Source organism: Carassius auratus, chromosome 14, assembly GCF_003368295.1.
Source record: "Carassius auratus strain Wakin chromosome 14, ASM336829v1, whole genome shotgun sequence".
Classification (NCBI taxonomy): domain Eukaryota; kingdom Metazoa; phylum Chordata; class Actinopteri; order Cypriniformes; family Cyprinidae; genus Carassius; species Carassius auratus.
The window spans coordinates 13,387,006-13,410,910 of NC_039256.1; the positions used below are offsets into that span (position 1 = coordinate 13,387,006).

General features: G+C 37.4%; 1 protein-coding gene across 3 annotated transcripts in view; it reads right to left on the reverse strand.

The window, feature by feature from the left end:
• Positions 1 to 5,821: 5,821 nt before the first annotated feature.
• LOC113113701 (sodium/calcium exchanger 1-like) overlaps positions 5,822 to 23,905 on the reverse strand; it is a 90,126-nt gene continuing 72,042 nt past the window's right edge. For all 3 annotated transcript variants that reach the window (XM_026280119.1, XM_026280117.1, XM_026280120.1), the window contains exons 5-7: positions 22,528 to 22,627; positions 18,129 to 18,404; positions 5,822 to 10,074 (exon numbers count right to left, since the gene is read on the reverse strand). In XM_026280119.1, the coding sequence (XP_026135904.1) occupies positions 9,698 to 10,074; positions 18,129 to 18,404; positions 22,528 to 22,627 (753 nt within the window). In that variant the 3' untranslated portion in view covers positions 5,822 to 9,697. The remainder of the gene's footprint in view (positions 10,075 to 18,128; positions 18,405 to 22,527; positions 22,628 to 23,905) is intronic.

A 23,905-nucleotide genomic window follows, 5' to 3' on the forward strand; every position in this document is an offset into this window, starting at 1 on the left:
ACAGAGTATATAAAAAAATGAGTGTTCTACCTACAGAACAGTGACATTACAGAACAGTGACAAAGTAGAATAGTGTTCTATGTGGTAAACATTGATAGAGCACAGTAGTGTAGAATAGTGACAGAATTGGGTTCTATCTATAAATTAGTGGCAGATTGTTATGTGTTCTATTTGCTGAATAGTGACACTATGTCTACACCGTGCACGACCACATCGCACCATAACATCTTCAGGTTGTCTAAACTGGATGTGCCAAAGTGACTGTTGCAATTCCCGTTATCCTTCCTGTCAGATGTAGCGCTGCCGTTTGTCAGAAATTGAATGGACCATCACTTTACTGTCGGTGACAGTACATTTAATGTTGAAAGAATCTCTGATTATAATAGGTTCTATTGACTTTTGTCGCGCCGCTCATAGACATGGTGTGACAGAATAGTGCTCCATTTGTAGAATAATTATAGAACACAAAAGCGTTCCATTTACTGATAGTGACCAAGTACAGTAGTGTTCTACTTAAAGAACAGTGATAGAACAGGATGCAAGTGATCTATATACAGAATAGTGAAAGAATGACCACATTTTGTGGTTAAAAAGGATCTCAGCATCAATGAGTAATAGGTTCCTGATTGTCTTCAAGCTCATTTTATTATTCCGTTAATGTTGGCTTCACTTCATTTAGGTGAAGTATTAGATATAGAAAGAGAACATTAATACACTTCTTGGAAAGCGGCAACCAGAATAATTAGCTGCTCGCTATGTACTAAATGCTCCATTGTTTAAAATGACAGGCCATGGTGTGAAATACAGCCTTGCAATGGGCAGTTTTCATTCCTGATATGGTCCGTTAAACAACAGAGGGCTCGAGAAGAGGGGCAACCTAAATGAAAACGGGTGGCTACTGTTAATCTTGTGGTAATGAAATTTAGCACCCCAGCAGGGCTAATTACTGTCTCCAATCATGCCTTATTCATGTGTGTTTTCTTAATATTTTTTATTCACTGAATAATGAGAGTGGGAGAGAGTTACTGCAGAGTATCTATATAAGCACAAGACATCTTGACCATAACAGTAAATCACACATCAAATTGTATAAATGAATTCAATGTACTAAATAAATAGAGAATTGCGGTTGATTGCTGTTTTTTTTTTTCAGTGTCTAATTCATTACAAAAGAAGGATTGGGTGGATAAAGTTTATTTGAAATCAAAGTTTGTGGTGTTACATCTGTGATATTGTAAGATGATGTAATGGATGGTAATAATACAATTATGCTAATGATGAAGTTGATGATGAAGTTGTTTTGTCTCATGGTTATCAAAACTTTCTCCCAACAAAAAATGAGTTATTAAACTTACATGGTACACAAAATATACATCCTCACCAGAAATCTTACACTTGCAGTGGTCTTTTTTTCCCCAGTTATGTCTTATAGTCACCTAAACAAAGAACTGAACCATAATTGGGAATGGTGTCTCCCCACAACAAATAAACTGTAAGTAAATTGCTTGATGCCTCTTTGTGGGATGCAAGGAAACAATTATTGGTCAATTAAACATTTAGAAAATAATTCTATTTAGAGATGGTTTTGAGAGTGTCATAAGAAGCTTCTGCATTTCCAAATAGTTTCAGACATGCTCAGAGCTGAGATATCCTCTGGAATGAAATAAAAGTTGTTGTTATTAGCATAAGTGGATAAGGACACTTAGTTTCTCTTACTTCCATTTGCAGTTAAAATTCCTTTGAGGTGCCTCCACAGACTGCATAAAAGTCTCCGTAACAAGCTGAATAATTGCCCAGAAAAGGACAACCTCATCCAATAACTCTTAAAAAATAATGGATACTCCTCTCCTAAATAACAACTGCTTAAGAAAATAACAACATAGCATAAAACATTAAAACATTGCTATTTTGTTTTAAGGCCAGAATGCTTTAAACTATTCAGGATTAGCATTTTGTTTGAGTGTATGTGTCGTCTTTGCTGCTAAATCACTGTGGCTGGCCCTCTAACATTGTGTGGTTCACACACACACACACACACACGCGCACACACACACACACACACACACACACACACACACACACACACACACACACACACTCTCTTAAGGGCTCAGGGACCCCTGCTCTGCCATTTATGTGACATTTAAAGACTCTTTATGCAGTCCAAGACGTCCTATCTGAATGATATTTGTTTAGAAATGCACACATCCAAGCATAACACAATACTGAATGGCTTGTGATATTATTCAACATCATCTCTGCTGATTCATTCAAATGCCAAATAATAGAGTGAAAGCTCTTTAAAGCTGTAAGATGAGAGAAATGTGGAGAGAAAAAAAATAACAAGAGAAAATGAGAGAAAAAAAGAGATTGAATATAATAAAATGATGTTTCTGCTAGCTGGCAGATGCTCTTTTATAAAGAACATTTTGGTCTGAAAACAGCTGATTATGTTTGATTCTGACATAATTTTCATCATTTTAAACTTTAATGAAAAGCATTGAGGCAGACTTTGTGGATGTGTGCGTGTGGTGAATTTTGGGAATATTCTGCCTCTCATACAGCAGCATTTGGCCTAAATCACTAAAACACTACATACAGATTCTGAAACATAAGAGCAGAAACTCAGCTGACACTTGTGTGTGCTGGATGATGGATGAATCTATGTGACTAATATGAAGTTCTACAGTCTTTAATCTGCCCTTCTGTCACATATGTTACACTGCAGTGCATTTCACACCAGCTGAAGCTGATGGAAACCCAGCGCACAGCCTCGGGGGCTTTCAAATACAGGTGCTTTTTGTCTTGAATTTAATGATGAAATTTAATGAGCTCAGTGCTCAAAATTTTGAAATTACACAACTGAGTGGTAGGTGATTTGACATCCTTTTTTTAGGGATGTAGTTGTATTTGTAGTATGTCCAAATCTCATTCATGCTACCTAGTACATTCATGCTCTGTAATTTTAATGATCACAAAGAAGGTTTCAAATCAAATATAGTGCTAGACAGCATGAGATTTCGGGCTCCTGTATTACACAGCTCATCCAGGTAACTCAAACCACAACCGCGCTTAAACCGCCATCTTGCGTCTCAGTTATGGATTGAAGTGACAATTTGGTTGCAGTGTTCTTTCATTGCTGTTTTCTTCCCTGTGATGGACTTTTTTCTTAGTGGAAACTTTAAGATATTATACATGTAAAATAATAAAACCTGTATGTGAGTATTAGTCAACCTGTTAATATTTTCAATACAACGAACACTGACCAACCCTTATAATTTATATGTTTTAATATATGCGAGATTTGGATGAGTCCTACTTTATAGCTTGTTTCCTTTACTCGCCTTCATGTAGTTCGAAACTGTAGGACCTCATGTGGAAGATAAAATTAGATGTTTTGATAATATTTGGCACTTGCTCCTTCACAAACAATAAAAGTGTGACCAAAAAAAAAAAAGAGAGAAAAAAAACATTGTAAAACATTAAGGTGAGTAAATGTCCTTTAAAAAAAAATAATAATATGTTCTTCGCATTCGCAGTATTAAAAATCGGAAGTTACAATGAGCATGAATAGGTTAATCAAAGCATTCTCACTCCCAAGTGTCAAATGCCTGCCCTGCACTACCTTCTTAGAAGGACAATCCACCCAAAAATAATTAATTTCTCACCCTCAAGCCTCATGTGATTTACTTTCTTCAGATGAACTGAACACAGAGAACTTTACAAATATAATCCAGCCAGGTCATGACTATGACCCATCACTTCTGGCCACTGTCATGTTTGACGTAAACATTAGCATGTTGTGAAACTTGTGGGAGAAATGATGGGGGCTTTCTTGTTTCCTTAAATGATGTATTTCCTGTATTTTAAATGTTCAATTGGGCGTTAGTTTAACCAATGGAGCACACAACATAGTGTAAACATGCAAGTAATGTTTTACAGAGCTTTATTTGCACATTTTGTACATATAATACTTTACACTTCAAAATAAACTTCTACATTTCTGTTCTGTAGTACCTGTGAACAGCAATTAATTTGTGGTGCTACTTATTAAATGAGAAAAAGCAGTTGCAAACGTTTTAGAAAATACGCATACCCATCTCCATAGTAATAAAATGTGCAACACTTTACATTTTAATACAAATTATTTGATACCTAATTAAAATAATCTCTCAGTTTTGGGGGATCAGAACTCCTCAACATGATGAATAACACACTTAGCCCTGAAGTGGCATTAGTGTTGATTTTAAAAGCACTGAGCTGTTCAGACCAGGGATGGTCTTGCGTACTTCCTGTTTTGTCCATGCACTCTCAAGATGCCGTAGACCGCGAGCGTGGGCATTGGAAAAGGCCCACAGGCCTCTGTGACTGTGCTTCTGCGTCACTTCTAACTAACTCAGCTGCTTGACCCCTTTTACAACTGAGAGAATAACAGGAGGCAAAAAAAATATTTAAGCAGTTATTGAATGTGAAGTTTATTTTGTGAGACAGGCACACACTCTACATCACGTTCAAACTCACCTATTTACAATGTCTTGGATACTGAAAAGCGACAGTTCATTCAAGGTACATATTTATATAATTATGACAATAGAGATAATTTATAGTTACAGCTGTCAAATAGATCAGTTCTCTTTATCACATGTAGCAATGAGAAGTCAGGCTCATTTTAGCAAATTGGTTTCTTAATATGTTTTTTGTTAATAAGACTGATCAAATGATTCTCTGAATCATTTTAAACCTTGCATCTGTTTTTTTGAAGCTAAATGGGTTGCTATATTTTTGACCATAATTTCTGTTATGCCATCACCAAAATGTGTTTCTGTCGGATAAATGATCTATTGCATCATCTTGATTTCTAGATATATTTATATTGTCCTCTTAAATGCACACGCAGTCATTTTTCATCCAGTTAAAAATGTTGCTGATATAACTGCTTGGTGAGCTAGTTGTAATATTTTAGAAAAACGGTCCATTGCCCGTTGTCAGTAGTGATGCATGAAGCACAACGGTCACAAGCTAATCGCTTTTCTGCGTGACTTTTCCTCCCTCAAGCATAACAGCATGGATTTGTGAAATTATTCAATTTCGCCTGCTAAATTTTGCAGACGTAAATATGGCTACATATAAAGTCATGATCATCAAAAAAATTCAAAAACTGAGAGCACCTTTAAATCATGTAGTTAATTAATATTTGTTAGTAACTACCTTAAATGATGCATCGGTAGCACTTTATTTTATAGTCCTGTTCCTCATGTACATACTATGTACTTATTATAGTAATTACAATAACTATGTAATAACTAGGTACTAATCCTAAACCTACCCCTAAACCTAACCTTAGCCCATGTAGTTACCTTGTATTACCAGAACTTTCTTAGATAAATACACTGTAAGTACACTATAAGTACATGTAAGTACACGTACTGTAAAAAAAGAACACAACCGATGCATCTTGCCAGTTTGCACAACACCATTAAAGATGACACCTTCTGTCTGCTGGACATCAGTAACGTGTGTGTGTGTGTGTGTGTGTGTGCATATTCAGAACCACAATCACAAAAAGAGACAATGCAGCCACTTGGCTCTAAACAGGATATCCCAAACTTTATTTCCTGTGTAGAGGTGTACTAAGGGAGCAATCACAGTTAGTGGACGTCCATCTTATTAGATTGAGTGCAACAAAAAAACAAATCAAAACAAAAACAAAACAGTCTTATATTTAATTATTCAGATTGAAATTAAAACAACCTAACGAACAAAACACAGCGTGACATAAAGCAAAAAATGCAAGAGAGAAAGAAGAGATAAGAGAGAGAGGGGAGAAAAATAGAGTCAGCTTTAATAAGCCCATGACAAGAGGACCGAGTAAGACACACTATGCCACAAGGCCACACACACTTGCATTAACATGACTATCAGCGTTAGCTTACAGCGATCAAACACACACAATGATTTGCTCGATCTGTACAAGACAGATAAGATAATAAAACTTACAGCCTTCATTTAGACCAGCTATTACGTTACATACAATACATTCAATCCTGCTTTGGCATGAGAGTGTTTTGTCTTGTTTTCCTGCAAAATATTCTCTTTTATTACTTAATATTTAATTTTCACCTCGTTTTTAAGCATTAAGCTCATTAAATTGTTAGATTTAAGCTTGAAACAACAACAAGATGAGATGTATTCGAAATGTATTCTTTGAAAACAAGTCTAAATATCTTACATAAATCTATCTTGGTTGATAGGTTCTTAGGTATTTCTTACAAGAAAACAAGACAAAATGACTAGTTAAGATCAATATTCTCTGCAGTATAAGTGATTATGCAAACCTTTATACATGCTCTAAATTTATACACTAAAAATAAGTGAAATGTAGTCATTTACACACATACACGCACTGTTCAGGAATACCAGGAACATCTTTACACATATACTGTACACCACGATTGTTTACAACATCCAGCCTACAGAATTTCACTGGACACATTAATGCAAGATGCTAGTGAGGCCTTGGATGAGAGAGAGAGAGAGAGAGAGAGAGAGAGAGGGATAGAGTGAGGAGGAGGAGGAAATTATATTATCAAATATTAGTATTAAACCCCTGAAAGACTAGAGTCCATCTGAGCAGTGAGGAAGAGAGAGGAGGTTTAGGAATGTAAGACATACACAACCCTGACGCTTCACACACATTCTCCTAATGTTTTACAGACATTTCCCAGATGGTTTACAGACTCGGAGCAGATAAATAACGGATTATATGTTCCTTTAATTCTTACAAATATCACAGGCTGCTCCAGACCCACCAAACGAACACAAAAACACACACTCGCGCGCACACACTGCTCAACGAAGAAACTAGGACAAAACAAGCTCTATGCAACAATCAATCCAAAAGGCAATATTTGTCATTCAGAAGTCTTAAATAAATATGTTGCACTCTCTCTGTGATAATGGCAGAGTGCTGACTCTTTCTCCATTCTACTGTACAGTATATACATACACACCTAAACGCTTCAGTGATCAAATATTTCATACTGTTAAATAATACAACTATCGCAACAGCCAAGCAAAGGGCCTTGATATACTGCTTCCTTCGTTCGGACATGTGCTCCTGCACCAAACGACAGATACTGCCTTTTTAATATACATGTGCAAGTAAAGAAAACACATTTAAATGAAACTTACGGACAGGGAACTCAAACGAACGAGCAAACGAAACAAAAGTCTGAAAATCTCTACAGCTTTCAAACCTCTGTCGACTACATTAATGAAGGTGGTTCTGCGTACTATATACAGACAGGTTAGCATCCATGCATTGACAACACGAAGCACATTAACGTTCCGAATATGGACAAGGCAAACAAGGGGGCGGGGTAAGGGGAGGGGTTAGGTTCCACAGGGGGGCGGTTCCAATGCAGCCACGCCCTGATTTATAGAGCACAGACGCACAATTGCTGTTCCCTGCTCTGCTAAAGCAAATACATATACAGTATAAACCGTAGCGACCATGTACAGTTTGAACGCCCCGTACGGAGAGGCGCACCTGCGGTCGGTTGGTTTGACGGCTAGCAAGCCGCGAAAGTCTTCTCAGCAAAACTTAGTATGGCTGTAATTCACATGGTTTCACCAACTTCACTTCACCTCCATCTGCTTGTTTATTGGTTAAATATATAATAAGCTTCAGGAAAAAGTCTTTTTTTATTATTGTTGGTTTTTTCCTTCTTTGTTTGTAGTGTCTTTCTTGTGTATCTTAGAATGAGCAATCAACAGCGGATCATCTTCATCAGCGATTAAAGGTAATCATCAAAGTTTTCCTACAGAAATGCCCTGGAGCTGGTACAATATACTTTCCTTTCATTAAAAATGTAAAGCCAAAATAAAACCAACACAACAAAAAAGAAAGAATAAACTGCTGTTCAAGCTAAATGTTTCTTCTCTTTCAAAATCAAGCAACTGAAACTACAAACCCCAACACAGAACCCCTTTAAAAGCACGCTTTCATTACAAGAAAAGGTCTTCAGATGCAGTAAAAGAGCTTTAGGCTGGATCCTTTCAGTACAAACACCTATAAGAAATGTCACCATGTCCTCTTTATCCTTGCATGGATATTTTTGGTGTGGGTAAAAAAACGTACGTTTTGAAATAGAAAGCCCAGTTCAGGGGCTTTGTGGCACACTACAGTTCTCCATTAGAAAGATTTTCCCTTTGGCAAATTTGTCGCAAACTACACAATAGATCCAAAATAACTACATCCGAACTACTGTGCTCAAAATCCTGCAATTGCATTTTCAAAATGTTTTTTTTTTCCCCAGTTTGTTTGTGTTAAACCATGCTATACTAAAGGTATTAAGAGTCAAATTCAGATTAGTTCTACAATTTCTGCTTTTAAAATCGACCTACGTCTAAAACCGTGACTACTCTATGAGCTTTACCTTACAGCTCCATAAGCAGCGAATCTACACAGTACAAAGAAGCAATCTCAGCAGGGTTGGAGGGAAAGCGTGCCCTCGTAAACGCCACATAGATGAGTGACTGACTATATCTGTATGAGCAAGTTTATCAAGCAAAAGTCTACCAATTATACATGCTTGCATGTGTAAGACTGTAAATTGTGTCGGAGACCAAAATGTTGAAATTATGTGTGTGTAAATGTACGAATGTGGGTTTGGACAGAAAGTAACAGTCATAATTGTAAACTCTCAATGTGATGTTGGCAAAAGCATGTCACATGCTGGATTATCTTCACTAGACTGACCTCACACACGGCCCATCGATTGCATAAATTAATAATCAAATCAGTAATCAACTGCGGTATATTTATGTTCGAAAATTCAGGATGTTCCTTAACCCGAGTTCTTCAATAGCACTTTATGATCTTTGAGAGTGTCAGATCAAGGCTTTTAAATCAAAGTCTTGCACTAGTGCACCTCTGGTCTCTAAAGCTTCAGAGATTAGAGCTGGCGTTCTGCACTCTCCTAATTGTTATTCTCTTTCTGAACTGGAATGAACTGCACCAGTGCAAGAGCAGGATAAAAACTGGCCTTCACGGGAACTAGAAGCTGCTCAAGAACAACAAAAGCGGTTTAGGAGGATGTCCGAGCCGAACGGCAAAAGTTGACCCCTTTCAGTTAGGACCGCTCCGATTACATTATTTGTAGACACATAAAGTAATGTGTCTGAAAAATCACCCAAGTAAAATTACAGTACCGCTCGGTCAACATTAAGATGACAAACCTATAACACAAAGCCACATTATCCAGAGTTCTATGGCACTATGAAGGGAGCTTACAGATTCCACAGTCCCACTTGGCATTTATACTGGTTTAGGTTAAAAAAAGCACAACTACATTAGTTAAAGGTAGCAACAGTAGCTTTTCATAGTCTAGATTTGATGTTTGAACACTGTGGTCACACCCCGTCCAATCAGATGCAGTCACACAACAAACAGAAGAAGAAGAGGATGAAGGAGTGGTGTGTTGAGAGAACAGAAGAACAGGCCGATGGTCTGCGGAAAACGATTATCCACATGAACCCGAAACCGAGTCCTCCGCTGTTGCCTTCCTCTGCAGTCTTTAGTCTTTTCCCTTTAGTCTTTGCGTGTTTTCCACAGAATGTATGATGTGTGTGTCACTGTGTGAAGGTGTGTAGTTCTTTTGCGTGTGTATGCATGTGTGAGCGCTTGTATGTGTGTTTAGAAGCCCTTGATGTGGCAGTAAGCCTCCAGAGAGGAGAACAGGATGTAGAGGAGCCAGAGGCTGACGAAAAGCATGGTGGTCAGCACTTTAGCAGTCCGCGGACCCCCCAGCTCGCCGCCGATGTCGGGCCGGCGACGGTACATGAGCACTGCCACGCAGATAAAGGCGAAAATGGTGAAGAGAGTGACAGAGAAGGCCAGGCTACCCGGGTCCACCTTGAAATCGTGGCCCTTTGAGTTGTGGTAGATGGCGGCGATGGACCAGGCCACTCCGATGCCCAAGAAGACGTTCACGGCGTTGCTGCCTGTCACGTTTCCAATGGACGCGTCAGCGTACTGATCCTGTATCGCTGCCACTTTACTGGCAAAGGTGTCTGAGAGGAAGAAACGAGATAGAGTTAGGAGAAAGAGAGGTGTTAGTAAAGTAAAACACTTCTGTCAATAGTTATCATGAGTAATTCCGGTAGATTAATAAAAGTAGGAACTTTAAAAAATAAGGGAAAATAAATAAACAAACAAACAAATAAAATCTCTTAAAATGAATGAAAAATATGCATGCATTTATTTATTTTACTTGATTTCGAAAGATTTTGAACATTTCTGAGGACAATTTTTGCCCCAAAAGGACAACTAAGTAAACCATAAATCATAGAGAGCATTAATGTAACTAGAATACATAGATGAGTGACTAAGTGTATCTGAGGAAGTTTATCAAGCAATATTTCAGAAATATTCTATCAATGTTTCATAAATATTATGACAGTTTAATCATGTAACTTGCACATTATACTTGTAAAATAAATAAAGTTTTTAAAATGTATTACAAAAAGCATTAACGTAACAAAAATGCATAAATGTAACAACATTTTGTGAGGTTTATGCTTAAAACAAGAATGAAAAAAAAAATCAAGATATATTTTCTGAAAAGAAGGAATTAAAAAATATGAAATTAACATCAAGTAACTTAAATGAACAAATAATTAAAACAGTCATTTTTTTCTCCCCATAAAATAAAACAAAAATAATAGTAGAAAAAATAAAAGAAAACTCATATTTTTTTTTTGTGTGTGCGCGGAGTACACATATGCACACAGTACTCAGCTTCTCTCTCTCTCTCTCTCGCTTGTTTCTCCTTTTTTGGTGAGGATGTAATTTTGTAATAACAGCCTGGTTAACCTCTGATTTGAGATGAAATCAAAGGGCTGTCTGCTGTTTAAAGAGTGTGGTTTCTAAGGGACGGCTGCATGCTTACAGGGTGATCTACTGCAGAGGCTGAGAAACCATGAGGATGCTGATTGTGCCTTCTGTCTGGAAAGACCTCAAAATAATCCTAGATGCACATACACTCCCTTTCTAACTCTTTATACCTCTCTGTCTTTTTAATATTCCTCTCTCTTTTTCGTTTGTACTATATACAGTTTTGTTCAAAATAATAGCAGTACAATGTGACTAACCAGAATAATCAAGGTTTTTAGTATATTTTTTATTGCTACGTGGCAAACAAGTTACCAGTAGGTTCAGTAGATTGTCAGAAAACAAACAAGACCCAGCATTCATGATATGCACGCTCTTAAGGCTGTGCAATTGGGCAATTAGTTGAAAGGGGTGTGTTCAAAAAAATAGCAGTGTCTACCTTTGACTGTACAAACTCAAAACTATTTAGTACAAACATTTTTTTTTCCTGGGATTTAGCAATCCTGTGAATCACTAAACTAATATTTAGTTGTATGACCACAGTTTTTTAAAACTGCTTGACATCTGTGTGGCATGGAGTCAACCAACTTGTGGCACCTCTCAGCTGTTATTCCACTCCATGATTCTTTAACAACATTCCACAATTCATTCACATTTCTTGGTTTTGCTTCAGAAACAGCATTTTTGATATCACCCCACAAGTTCTCAATTGGATTAAGGTCTGGAGATTGGGCTGGCCACTCCATAACATTAATTTTGTTGGTTTGGAACCAAGACTTTGCCCGTTTACTAGTGTGTTTTGGGTCATTGTCTTGTTGAAACAACCATTTCAAGGGCATGTCCTCTTCAGCATAGGGCAACATGACCTCTTCAAGTATTTTAACATATGCAAACTGATCCATGATCCCTGGTATGCGATAAATAGGCCCAACACCATAGTAGGAGAAACATGCCCATATCATGATGCTTGCACCTCCATGCTTCACTGTCTTCACTGTGTACTGTGGCTTGAATTCAGAGTTTGGGGGTCGTCTCACAAACTGCCTGTGGCCCTTGGACCCAAAAAGAACAATTTTACTCTCATCAGTCCACAAAATGTTCCTCCATTTCTCTTTAGGCCAGTTGATGTGTTCTTTGGCAAATTGTAACCTCTTCTGCACATGCCTTTTTTTAACAGAGGGACTTTGCGGGGGATTCTTGAAAATAGATTAGCTTCACACAGACGTCTTCTAACTGTCACAGTACTTACAGGTAACTCCAGACTGTCTTTGATCATCCTGGAGGTGATCATTGGCTGAGCCTTTGCCATTCTGGTTATTCTTCTATCCATTTTGATGGTTGTCTTCCGTTTTCTTCCACGTCTCTCTGGTTTTGCTCTCCATTTTAAGGCATTGGAGATCATTTTAGCTGAACAGCCTATCATTTTTTGCACCTCTATATAGGTTTTCCCCTCTCTAATCAACTTTTTAATCAAAGTACGCTGTTCTTCTGAACAATGTCTTGAACGACCCATTTTCCTCAGCTTTCAAATGCATGTTCAACAAGTGTTGGCTTCATCCTTAAATAGGGGCCACCTGATTCACCTGTTTCTTCACAAAATTGATGACCTCAGTGATTGAATGCCACACTGCTATTTTTTTGAACACACCCCTTTCAACTAATTCAACTAATTGCCCAATTGCACAGCCTTAAGAGCGTGCATATCATGAATGCTGGGTCTCATTTGTTTTCTGAGAATCTACTGAACCTACTGGTAACTTGTTTGCCACGTAGCAATAAAAAAATATACGAAAAACCTTGATTATTCTGGTTAGTCACATTGTACTGCTATTATTTTGAACAATACTGTATATATATAATAGTAGAACACATAACCCTGCTGAACTGCTCTGGATATGTTGATAATACTCTTTGCTGCCTGTGGTCACACAGAGCCATTATCCTGATTTAAAGGTCTCGCTACCCTGTGGATATATACACTTAAACATTCACACATTCATATTTACATGTTCGTGTTCCTGCAGTGTCTCTCGAGTGAAAAAAATATCCAAAAATAGTTTGTCACTCAACATTCCATCAAACCAAAAAAAAAAAAAAAAAAAACAAAAGAAGATAATAATGTATACTATCATGCTTTCTTAAAAACATTTTGGTTTCCCCCAAAATATTAAGCAGCAAATGTTCAAGACTTCAGCATCAAATCAGCATATTAGAATGATTTCTGAAGGATCATGTGACTCAGAATATATTTAATAAAAACGAAAAGGGGTTATTTTAAATAGTAATAATAATGTTTTGCAATTTTCTTTTAAACTGTATTTTTGAACAAATTAATACAGCTTCAGTGAGCAGAAGAAACTAATTTTAAAATACAATTAATATGCCATTTTATTATACATAATGAAATGTAGTGTTGCTTTTACTTCAAGACCTTAAGGAGTTGTTTTAACATCATCATGAGGCATTTTTCTGAAATTAACAATTATGGTCCCACATAAATGTATAATTTTTGAGTCCAAGGATGTGAATAGCTCAAAGTTGTTATCTCGTAATTATGGTAATTCCAGCGCGACATGACAGCAGCACTCAACATCTGTCGAAGAGTGAAGGTTAGAAACTTTCCCGGCAAATCAGACAAAGTATCTGAGAGCAACATCAGCCATTTAAAGGCTTAAGAGACCAAAATGGACTCAGTAACATCTCAAAGACTCAGCATTACGCAGTCAAAGCTGGGTTTAGTGTAAAATAACATTTTCCTTCTCGTTGTTCATCACTGTCCTGTTATGTTGCAGTAAACAACAGCATGGATGGAGCCGTTTCCATGGCATTACTATGGAAATTCTCAGTTAAGCCTCAACTAACACCCAGTCTGGTGTAAAGTCCTGCCAAAGAGCCTGGCAGCGTGCGGACGACAACTGCTGCTAATGTGGGTGTCATGGTGATGAAAAGCTTCATCCCAGAAAGACGCTCGGGAGCAGTTAATCATTACAGAGTTAAACCGATCAGTGTTCCAGACAGTTACAGACTTTGAAACTGTTATAAACCTCAAACTGCTTATGTTTGCACATGGACACAAATTTGTAAAAAAAAAAAAAAAAAGACCACACATTTGAAGTATTTTAACAACTACAAACGTCTCTGTGGCTCAGCCAAACAGCATTTGTATAAATACTAGATAACATTAGACAGAGAAAAATTATTATAATTAACCTTTTATATCTTCTTTTAAAAGATGCATGTCAGTCATCAAAGCCATTTCCATTTGAAATGAAGTGAGCAAATAAAATAGTTTAAAAAAAAGAGTTTATTCGGAATCTAAAGGCTTAGTATTCTGTTTAAAGTGCCCCTATTATGCCATTTTGAATATTGAATATAATATTCAAATATATACAGTATTGTTCAAAATAATAGCAGTACAATGTGACTAACCAGAATAATCAAGGTTTTTCGTATATTTTTTTATTGCTACGTGGCAAACAAGTTACCAGTAGGTTCAGTAGATTCTCAGAAAACAAATGAGACCCAGCATTCATGATATGCACGCTCTTAAGGCTGTGCAATTGGGCAATTAGTTGAATTAGTTGAAAGGGGTGTGTTCAAAAAAATAGCAGTGTGGCATTCAATCACTGAGGTCATCAATTTTGTGAAGAAACAGGTGAATCAGGTGGCCCCTATTTAAGGATGAAGCCAACACTTGTTGAACATGCATTTGAAAGCTGAGGAAAATGGGTCGTTCAAGACATTGTTCAGAAGAACAGCGTACTTTGATTAAAAAGTTGATTAGAGAGGGGAAAACCTATATAGAGGTGCAAAAAATGATAGGCTGTTCAGCTAAAATGATCTCCAATGCCTTAAAATGGAGAGCAAAACCAGAGAGACGTGGAAGAAAACGGAAGACAACCATCAAAATGGATAGAAGAATAACCAGAATGGCAAAGGCTCAGCCAATGATCACCTCCAGGATGATCAAAGACAGTCTGGAGTTACCTGTAAGTACTGTGACAGTTAGAAGACGTCTGTGTGAAGCTAATCTATTTTCAAGAATCCCCCGCAAAGTCCCTCTGTTAAAAAAAGGCATGTGCAGAAGAGGTTACAATTTGCCAAAGAACACATCAACTGGCCTAAAGAGAAATGGAGGAACATTTTGTGGACTGATGAGAGTAAAATTGTTCTTTTTGGGTCCAAGGGCCACAGGCAGTTTGTGAGACGACCCCCAAACTCTGAATTCAAGCCACAGTACACAGTGAAGACAGTGAAGCATGGAGGTGCAAGCATCATGATATGGGCATGTTTCTCCTACTATGGTGTTGGGCCTATTTATCGCATACCAGGGATCATGGATCAGTTTGCATATGTTAAAATACTTGAAGAGGTCATGTTGCCCTATGCTGAAGAGGACATGCCCTTGAAATGGTTGTTTCAACAAGACAATGACCCAAAACACACTAGTAAACGGGCAAAGTCTTGGTTCCAAACCAACAAAATTAATGTTATGGAGTGGCCAGCCCAATCTCCAGACCTTAATCCAATTGAGAACTTGTGGGGTGATATCAAAAATGCTGTTTCTGAAGCAAAACCAAGAAATGTGAATGAATTGTGGAATGTTGTTAAAGAATCATGGAGTGGAATAACAGCTGAGAGGTGCCACAAGTTGGTTGACTCCATGCCACACAGATGTCAAGCAGTTTTAAAAAACTGTGGTCATACAACTAAATATTAGTTTAGTGATTCACAGGATTGCTAAATCCCAGAAAAAAAAAATGTTTGTACAAAATAGTTTTGAGTTTGTACAGTCAAAGGTAGACACTGCTATTTTTTTGAACACACCCCTTTCAACTAATTGCCCAATTGCACAGCCTTAAGAGCGTGCATATCATGAATGCTGGGTCTTGTTTGTTTTCTGACAATCTACTGAACCTACTGGTAACTTGTTTGCCACGTAGCAATAAAAAATATACTAAAAACCTTGATTATTCTGGTTAGTCACATTGTACTGCTATTATTTTGAACAAAACTGTATATAAAAAAGAATCAACTCTGAATCACCTAAATGAGTCGTCAGGAATTTGAATCCCATAGTGAAATTAAATGTATATTTTGAGAAAATGCATGCATGTAAACCTGTTTTAGGAGCTTCCTGAAACAATATTAGGAACCTTAAAAATGGCATAACAGGGGCTTTTAAAAAAGCATTGGTGGAAAGCTGCCTTTATCAGTCAGTGTACATTTCCTTCGCCTGGTTTCTGGCCACTCGCTTGGCGATTGGGAAGTTCAGTTGTTTTCTCAGTACAGCTATCATCTCTCAATGCAGACTGACACATTCACTAACTGCTCAATAACTCCCTGTTCAGTTTGCAACGGGCAGCATTTGTCATTTTGTCAAACTGTGCAGAAACAGCAGAAAAACAATCAATGGATATGGTCTTAAACCTTTCACTAGAATGGTTTTTAAAGTTGGCTTCATTTACCCTTTTATTGACTTTGATTTTTGACCGGTAAATAGTTAAATGTGTAAGTGCCCCAATGTTTTTGGCATTTGAACCAGACACACACACAGATGTAAACTGGTAAAAAGTTAGCAAAGTGATTTTAGCAGATAATGTAAAATGTAAATTATTTTTAGCTGACATGGTACAATGTGACTGAAGGCCCACTGAGATAAAAGCCGCTTGGATGTAATTTTGTTCTAAAACAAAAAAAAAAACACTACAGCACTTCTCTAAACAGTAATACTTCCAATAAGGCTGTCAGGACATTAGATTTTCACTACACAATTACCTTTGAAAAATGAATCCAACATTATTATTACAGTATTAACATGACATCCTGTTTGATGACAGGCCTATTTAATTTTTTAAATGCCATGCTTATTGCCAATACAAGTAAATTGCGGAAACCCTATAACATGATATTAAATTTTTTATTTCTTAAATTTCACAGTTATCATCAATACTGGTATACTGCACCACATCTAACTTCCACAAATAGTTTTGCATAAATGCAGAGAAATGGATTTGTTACCAGAACAGAACAATATAGACATTTATTATAAAATAGAGTTATGAAATGCTAAAAGTGATTTAAATAAATATGAAAAATGGGACACTGTTTGCGGAAGTTCTTCAAAATTAGCTTTTACACAAACTGTGCTACTCAATCAATATTTAATTAATAAAAATAAAAAAAAGATTTTCTGAAGGAAATGTATCCTTTTTTCTTAAAAAGATAGTTTGCCCAAAAAATGTTGTTCTGTCACAATATACTCAACCTCATGTTGTTTCATATCTTCATGACTTTTTATTCTGTTAAACACAAATATATTATTTGTTTCCATATAATAAATGTTAGGGGAGTAAATTTTTGTTTTGGACTCACTGACTTTTATTGTATATGGGTAAACAACGTTATTCGAAGAATATTCTTTTGTTCCACAGAGTAAAGAAAGTCACACAGGTTTGGACTGACATGAGAGTGAATTAATAATGACAATAATATCATTTTTCAGGGGTAAACTGTCCTTTTGAGAATGTAAAAAAAAAAAAAAAAAAAAAAAAAAAACAACAACACACACCCACACACACACACACACACACACACACACATATACTAATTAAGAAAATGATGTCCTTGTGTGTGCTTGACATTATCCATGTACACTATGATGGCTTTTGCAAGCAAGACAGAAATTCAAGAAAATGATTTTCTACAGTGAGATGAGAAGATCAAAAGAGCGAGAAATAGAGGATGAAAATAAAATAAATGGTGTGAGTGAGGTAAAGCGGGAAAGGGGCAGCATTAGAGAGGGAGATGGGAATGCTTTTGCTTTCTGCCCTCTCAGCGTTTTCTCTATGAGCCGTCCTGTGTGTCTGGAATACTAAACATGGTGAACATGCACTGCTCTTCCAGCAGACCCAGTCTCTTTAACGGCTGTGTGTGTGTGTTTGTGTGTGTTCATAGCAGTATGTGTGTGTGTCTCCTGTTTTAAATAACAGTTATCAGGACCAATGAAAGTAATATATGGAGGTGCAATGTAGCAAGCAGCATTACTCTGCATAATTATATGATATATAATAATCATAGCCCAGCACACACACACACACACACACAAACACACACTAATGTTTGCACATCCTCATTTTATGATAAATTACTGTATGTAAATACAAACATGGGTGTCTGAAACACAGAAATCAGAGACACATATGTTTTTTATGTAACCCACTCTCTCTCTCACCTGGGACTGAAGTTCCCAGCGCCACAAACACCACTGCTGTGACGGAGTCTTTGAGTCCGACGGTGCAGCCGAAGTGTGAGGCCAGGTCTCCGATGAAAGCCGTCAGGACGCCAATCATAATGATCGACACCACGAAACATGCCCATCCGTTCCAGTAGTCGGTGGGTGGGACAAAGGCAAAGAGAACTTTCCAGAAGACAGTGAGGAAATGCATGACGTAATCAAAGCAGGAGGGAAGCTTCTCCTCTCCACATTCTTCATCATCATCGTCCTCACCTGCAGGAAAATAATGAGAAATAATTCAATATGACCTTATAGAAGGATAATAAACCTTCAAGTACTGACTTGTACTGTATCATTAATGCTATATGGAAATGAATGATATCTCAAGGTTAAACTTTATTTTGATGATCCACTTGGATATTCTACTAACTATAATTAACTTTGCAACTACATGTCAACTAACTTTCATTAGACTGTTAGCAGAATATTAACTCTTTCCACGCCATTAAAAAGTTTTTACAGCTTTTCATGTTTTCACTGTTATACACTTGGGGGCGCTATTATGAATGAGTACAAAAATTCCGAAAAAAAAACACACACATGAACAGGACGGAGAAACGAGCGATCTCTTATGTAAACAGATGCATATGAAAAATAATGTGATCATCAGCAACAGACAGCATTTAAATGAAAACTGCATAACTTCACAGAGTACAGAGTAAAATGTTGATCCAGGAAGTGATATATGTCTGTGCAAGATTGGAGGTATTGATGGAAGCAATCGATTTTCTCAAGGTTTTGCTCAAAATCAGACATTTTTATGAAACTTACCTATATTCAAGTGTTGATAAAAAAAAAAAGAATGCTTTAAGCTAGATTTTTTTATGCAGAGGCTCTGCCCTTTATTTTTTTTTGTATATACAAAATATACTGGAGGCCATCAAAGGGGAGTGAAAATCATAAAAATCGCCTGTTTGGTTAGTACAATAAGTTGACATGAGGTACTTAACGTTAGTAGAATATCTGTATAGTAATCAGGCTGTCTACTAATATTCTAATAGTTGACATGTAGTTGCAAAGTTGCTTATTCATCAGACTTCCAAAAAAGAGTGTTATTTATCTTAAATTTGCTACTTTTCTAAGCAAACTGACCTACAATGTTCACATGGCAGGCAATAAAACAAGCAAAAGCAGGGACCGACCCATTTCTAGGGACCAGAGTGGCCAGTTTTCACTTGGGCTAGTAAGAAACTGCCTGGCAACCATCCATAACAATCTAGCAACCACCTGGGAACAACCTAGAATACCACAGCAACCCACCAAAACACTATTGCAACTGCAGAGGAATATCTCTAAAAATCACTCAGAACTAGCCAGAAAATCCCAGCAACCACACTGCAGCAACCTGGCAGCTTCCTACAAAAAAACATCATTGTAGCAGTGGGTTTTGCACAGACCAGGCAACACTTTTCTGCAGAAAACATAAAAAATATATATTTTGTAGCACACAGCGTGCATGTGTGTGTGTTCAGGAAGATTGTAATCTGTTTGATATTCTGATGGTGCTGCGTTTCCTTGAGTGCATAAAGAGAGCAGCTTCCAGACGCCCACACAGTGCTCTCTGACAGGTGAGGCTGTTCCTTTAAAGTGTGATTAGATGCTACAGGATGTTCAGAAATCTCACATATTCACAGCAGCAGCTGAGAGCAAACATATTCAAGTCGGTGGATTTAGTTCCGCTAAGACATTAATTCTGTTCACAGACAAAAACCTGACTGCACACTGTGATTAAAAGGATTATTGATAATGTAGACGCTTAGGCTAGAACACACACACACTGATCATTAAAAATACACACACACAAAAAAAATAGCTTTTAAAGATTCAAACAGAAATGTCTACAAGAGTGTATATGTGTGTTTCATCACATCCCAAGAGCATGTGAAGGTCACGATGATGTCTGCTGTCACTGCAGCATGTGTGTGTGTGTAAATACACACACATCTGTGCTAAAGAACAGAGAAGGTCAAAGTGATGCTTTATGTACTGTCCATCGGTGTGTCTGAAGGGAGTAAACGCCTCATAAAACACCATCAGTTTGCTTTCAGACCACAGTCACCGTAATATCATTGACAATGTAATAAATAAATAAAAAAAACCTTTAAATAAGATCAATTGACTTGCAAAGTTGTGTAAGATAATGTTTTATATAAATCTAAACATAGTTTCTACAGACAGCTCATATTTGGCAATGATTTTCCCCTAAATGAAAACATACCATAGACTTTTTTTAAATAAAATTTTTAAATAATGATATTAGTATTATTTCTATATAATTATACTATATTAATATTCTGAATTGTAGCTTTAATTTTTACATTTTCAGATTTAATTTTAATTTAAATTTTAATAATTTGTAATTTTGTTATTGACTTTTTTTTGGTCATATATAAGTCTGTGTGTTTTCAGTTTTTTATCTGATATTTAGATTGCATTTTATTTCACCTTTATTTAAATTACTGAAAGGATTTTTATATAATAACAACAATTATCTTAACCCTCGAAGATCATTTGGTTTGTGCCACCTGTAGCTAACTTCTGGGGGGAATTTCATGTCCATCTATAGATAAGTAAACGCCCACACGCTCGTGCTCATGTTGTGTTTACTCTCTCCTTATCTTTCGATATAAATCATCTCGCTGTGCTGCAGAGTCTGACATTTAGCAAAGCTTTTATACTTTAAACTCTTCAATTTACTGCCATTAGCTGCAGACCTTTTCCGCTTCTTTGTCCCTTTCTGTGTACATTTGCGTATATGTGTGTGTCTGCATGTCCTGATAAAAAGTCATGGAGAAATCTCTGTTCTGTACTCAGTGGCATTAGATAAAAAAAATATATAAACCAGTTTTCCATTTGTTATCTGTCAGTGTTGGCAATGATTAATGCAGGATGTTCACACTGATTTTTTCCACAATGAAGCCGGATGGTGGCCAGGGGCTGCCAAGGTCCAAAAAATGACAAACAAATGATTTGTGCACCCAAATCTTATTCACATGATTCGAAAATGCACATACTGAAATTTGGAACACTGTGATTTTTAAAAGACATACAAGAACCAATGACATTTACCATTACTGAGAACTTGGCCCGATATAGTTTGACACAACAAATCTAAGTAAATCTGAATCTGAATGAGATTTGAGAGGTGTAGCAGAGGCAAAGACTACTGAATCATCCACCTGATTCATTGAAAAGAAAAATTCCTACTTCAATCAGATACTTCAGATATTAGTAATATGGGTATGGAATGACAAGATGGTGCGTAAATTATGACAGAATTACATTTATGTGTGGAATATCCCTTTAAATTCCTCTACCTATATTTATATATTTTCATTATATGAAATAAAGCTATTTTGAAAACAACCAACATAACTACTGTAGATGCTGTATGAACAGACTTGGTCCGACAGAAGTCTATGCCTAGCAGCTTTGCACTGGTGATTACAGGTCAGTTCTGACAGCAGACAGCAGCAACACACACACACACACACACACACACAAACACAAAGGCTTTTAACCTTGCTTTGCCCCAGAGCACAAATTGGCACACTGAAAGGTGTTCAAGTGTGAATCACTAAGTCACCAACAGCTGATCCACACAAACACACACACACACACACACACACACACACATACACTTCGGGAGCAGCAGCCTCTATGATCATCAGTCTCTCTGAGTTCATGCTGCGAGTGCTAATTACTTCAGAGAAAACAAACTGAAAAAAATTCCCTCTCTCATTTTTCTCTTTCTCCCCCTCCATCTACCTTCTTTCTCTCCTTTACACAGAGAATAAAGACTCCTTTGCGCAGCCCTAATTGTCTGAGAGAGGTGAGGCTGTAAAGCTGAATTTCTTTTGTAAAACAGCAGCCACCAGGGGGCGCATTACAGCAGGGAGTTCCATGCTTTTGAAATTTCAAATTGAAACAATAATTGCAACATTTGATGCAATCTATATAACCCAGGGATGTCTTATCCTGCTCCTGGAAGGCCACTTTCCAGCAGCGCTTAGCTTTAAACCTTAATAAACACACTTGAACCAGTTAATCAAACTCTGTAGGATTACTAGAAACTTCCAGGCAGGTGTAAAAGAGCAGGCTGATCTCTAGAGGAAGGTGGCCCCCCAGGAGCAGGATCGGACACCCCTAATAACCCTATCGAAAACAAAGTGCTAAATATTAGTTATTTAACCTAAAATGAATTTTATGACAACAATAATAATGAAAAACCCTTGCAGGCACTTATGAGTGATTATCATCTGGAGCGAGATGTTCTTTTCTTTAATGAATCACTAAATCAGCCCTCCCAATGTTCCTCAAAAACTGAAATACTCACCAGCGCTGACTGTGATGGCCTCGATGAACTGGTCCCTCCAGCTGTTGGTGCCAACCAGAAGAGCCAAGTTTGTCTTTTTAATCAATTTATCAACTGTATTCTATAGGGGAAAGAGAGAGAGACAGCACACAAAGAAAATGAATGACCGCTTCATTACAGTCCAGAGCAACTTGACCGAAATAAACAAACACATACACTTCAGATGAGGCAGACCACAGTTCACTGAGTGCTTCTGAACGCTCTCTGGTCTGCCCCGCTGTGAAGTGTGTGTGGGATCGGACTGTGTGTGTGTTTCAGCACGCCGAGTGCGTGTGGGCTAAAGTGCACATGTGGATCGTGCTGAAGTATGTGGAGGCGATCGATGAGACGTCAGTGTTTAAGATCTCTGAACTGCCCTGACAGAACGATAGTGTCTTTGTTTCCATTAGCAACAAGAAGGAACTTTTTTTCTACAGAAAAACGGGCATCTACAGATTTGTGGTCTGATTCATAAGTGACCTAAATGATAAGTTAGTCAATCCTAAATGTAGCAACCCAGTGTCATGGTTTCGCATTGTAAACATGAACAACTTTAGTCAATGAAAATTATCCTCAAATAATAATAAAAAGTAAGTTTAAAGCAAAATCTTACTTTATAGATCTTATAACTGATATTATAATTGGCTAAACTGGTAAATTTATGCCCTTTACATATTTATGCCTACTTATGCACTATACATAAGCTCCCATTCCACCACATCCCAAAGATGCTCTGTTGGGTTGATATCTGGTGACTGAGGGGGCCATTTTAGTACAGTGAACTTATTGTCATGTTCAAGAAACCAATTTGAATTGATTCAAGCTTTGTGACATGGTGCATTAACCTGCTGGAAGTAGCCATCAGAGGATGGGTACATGGTGATCATAAAGGGATGGACATGGTCAGAAACAATGCTCAGGTAGGCCGTGGCATTTAAACGATGCACAGTCGGCACTAAGGGGCCTAAAGTGTGCCAAGAAAACATCCCCCACACCATTACACCCCCACTACCAGCCTGCACAGTGGTAACAAGGCATGATGGATCCATGTTCTCATTCTGTTTACACCAAATTCTGATTCTACCATCTGAATGTCTCAAGAAATCGAGACTCATCAGACCAGGCAACATTTTTCCAGTCTTCAACTGTCCAATTTTGGTGAGCTCGTGCAAACTGTAGCCTCTTTTTCCTATTTGTAGTGGAGATGAGTGGTACCCTGTGGGATCTTCTTCTGTTGTAGCCCATCCGCCTCAAGGTTGTGTGTGTTGTGGCTTCACAAATGCTTTTCTGCATACTTTGGTTGTAACGAGTGGTTATTTTAGTCAAAGTTGCTCTTCTATCAGTTTGAATCAGTCGGCCC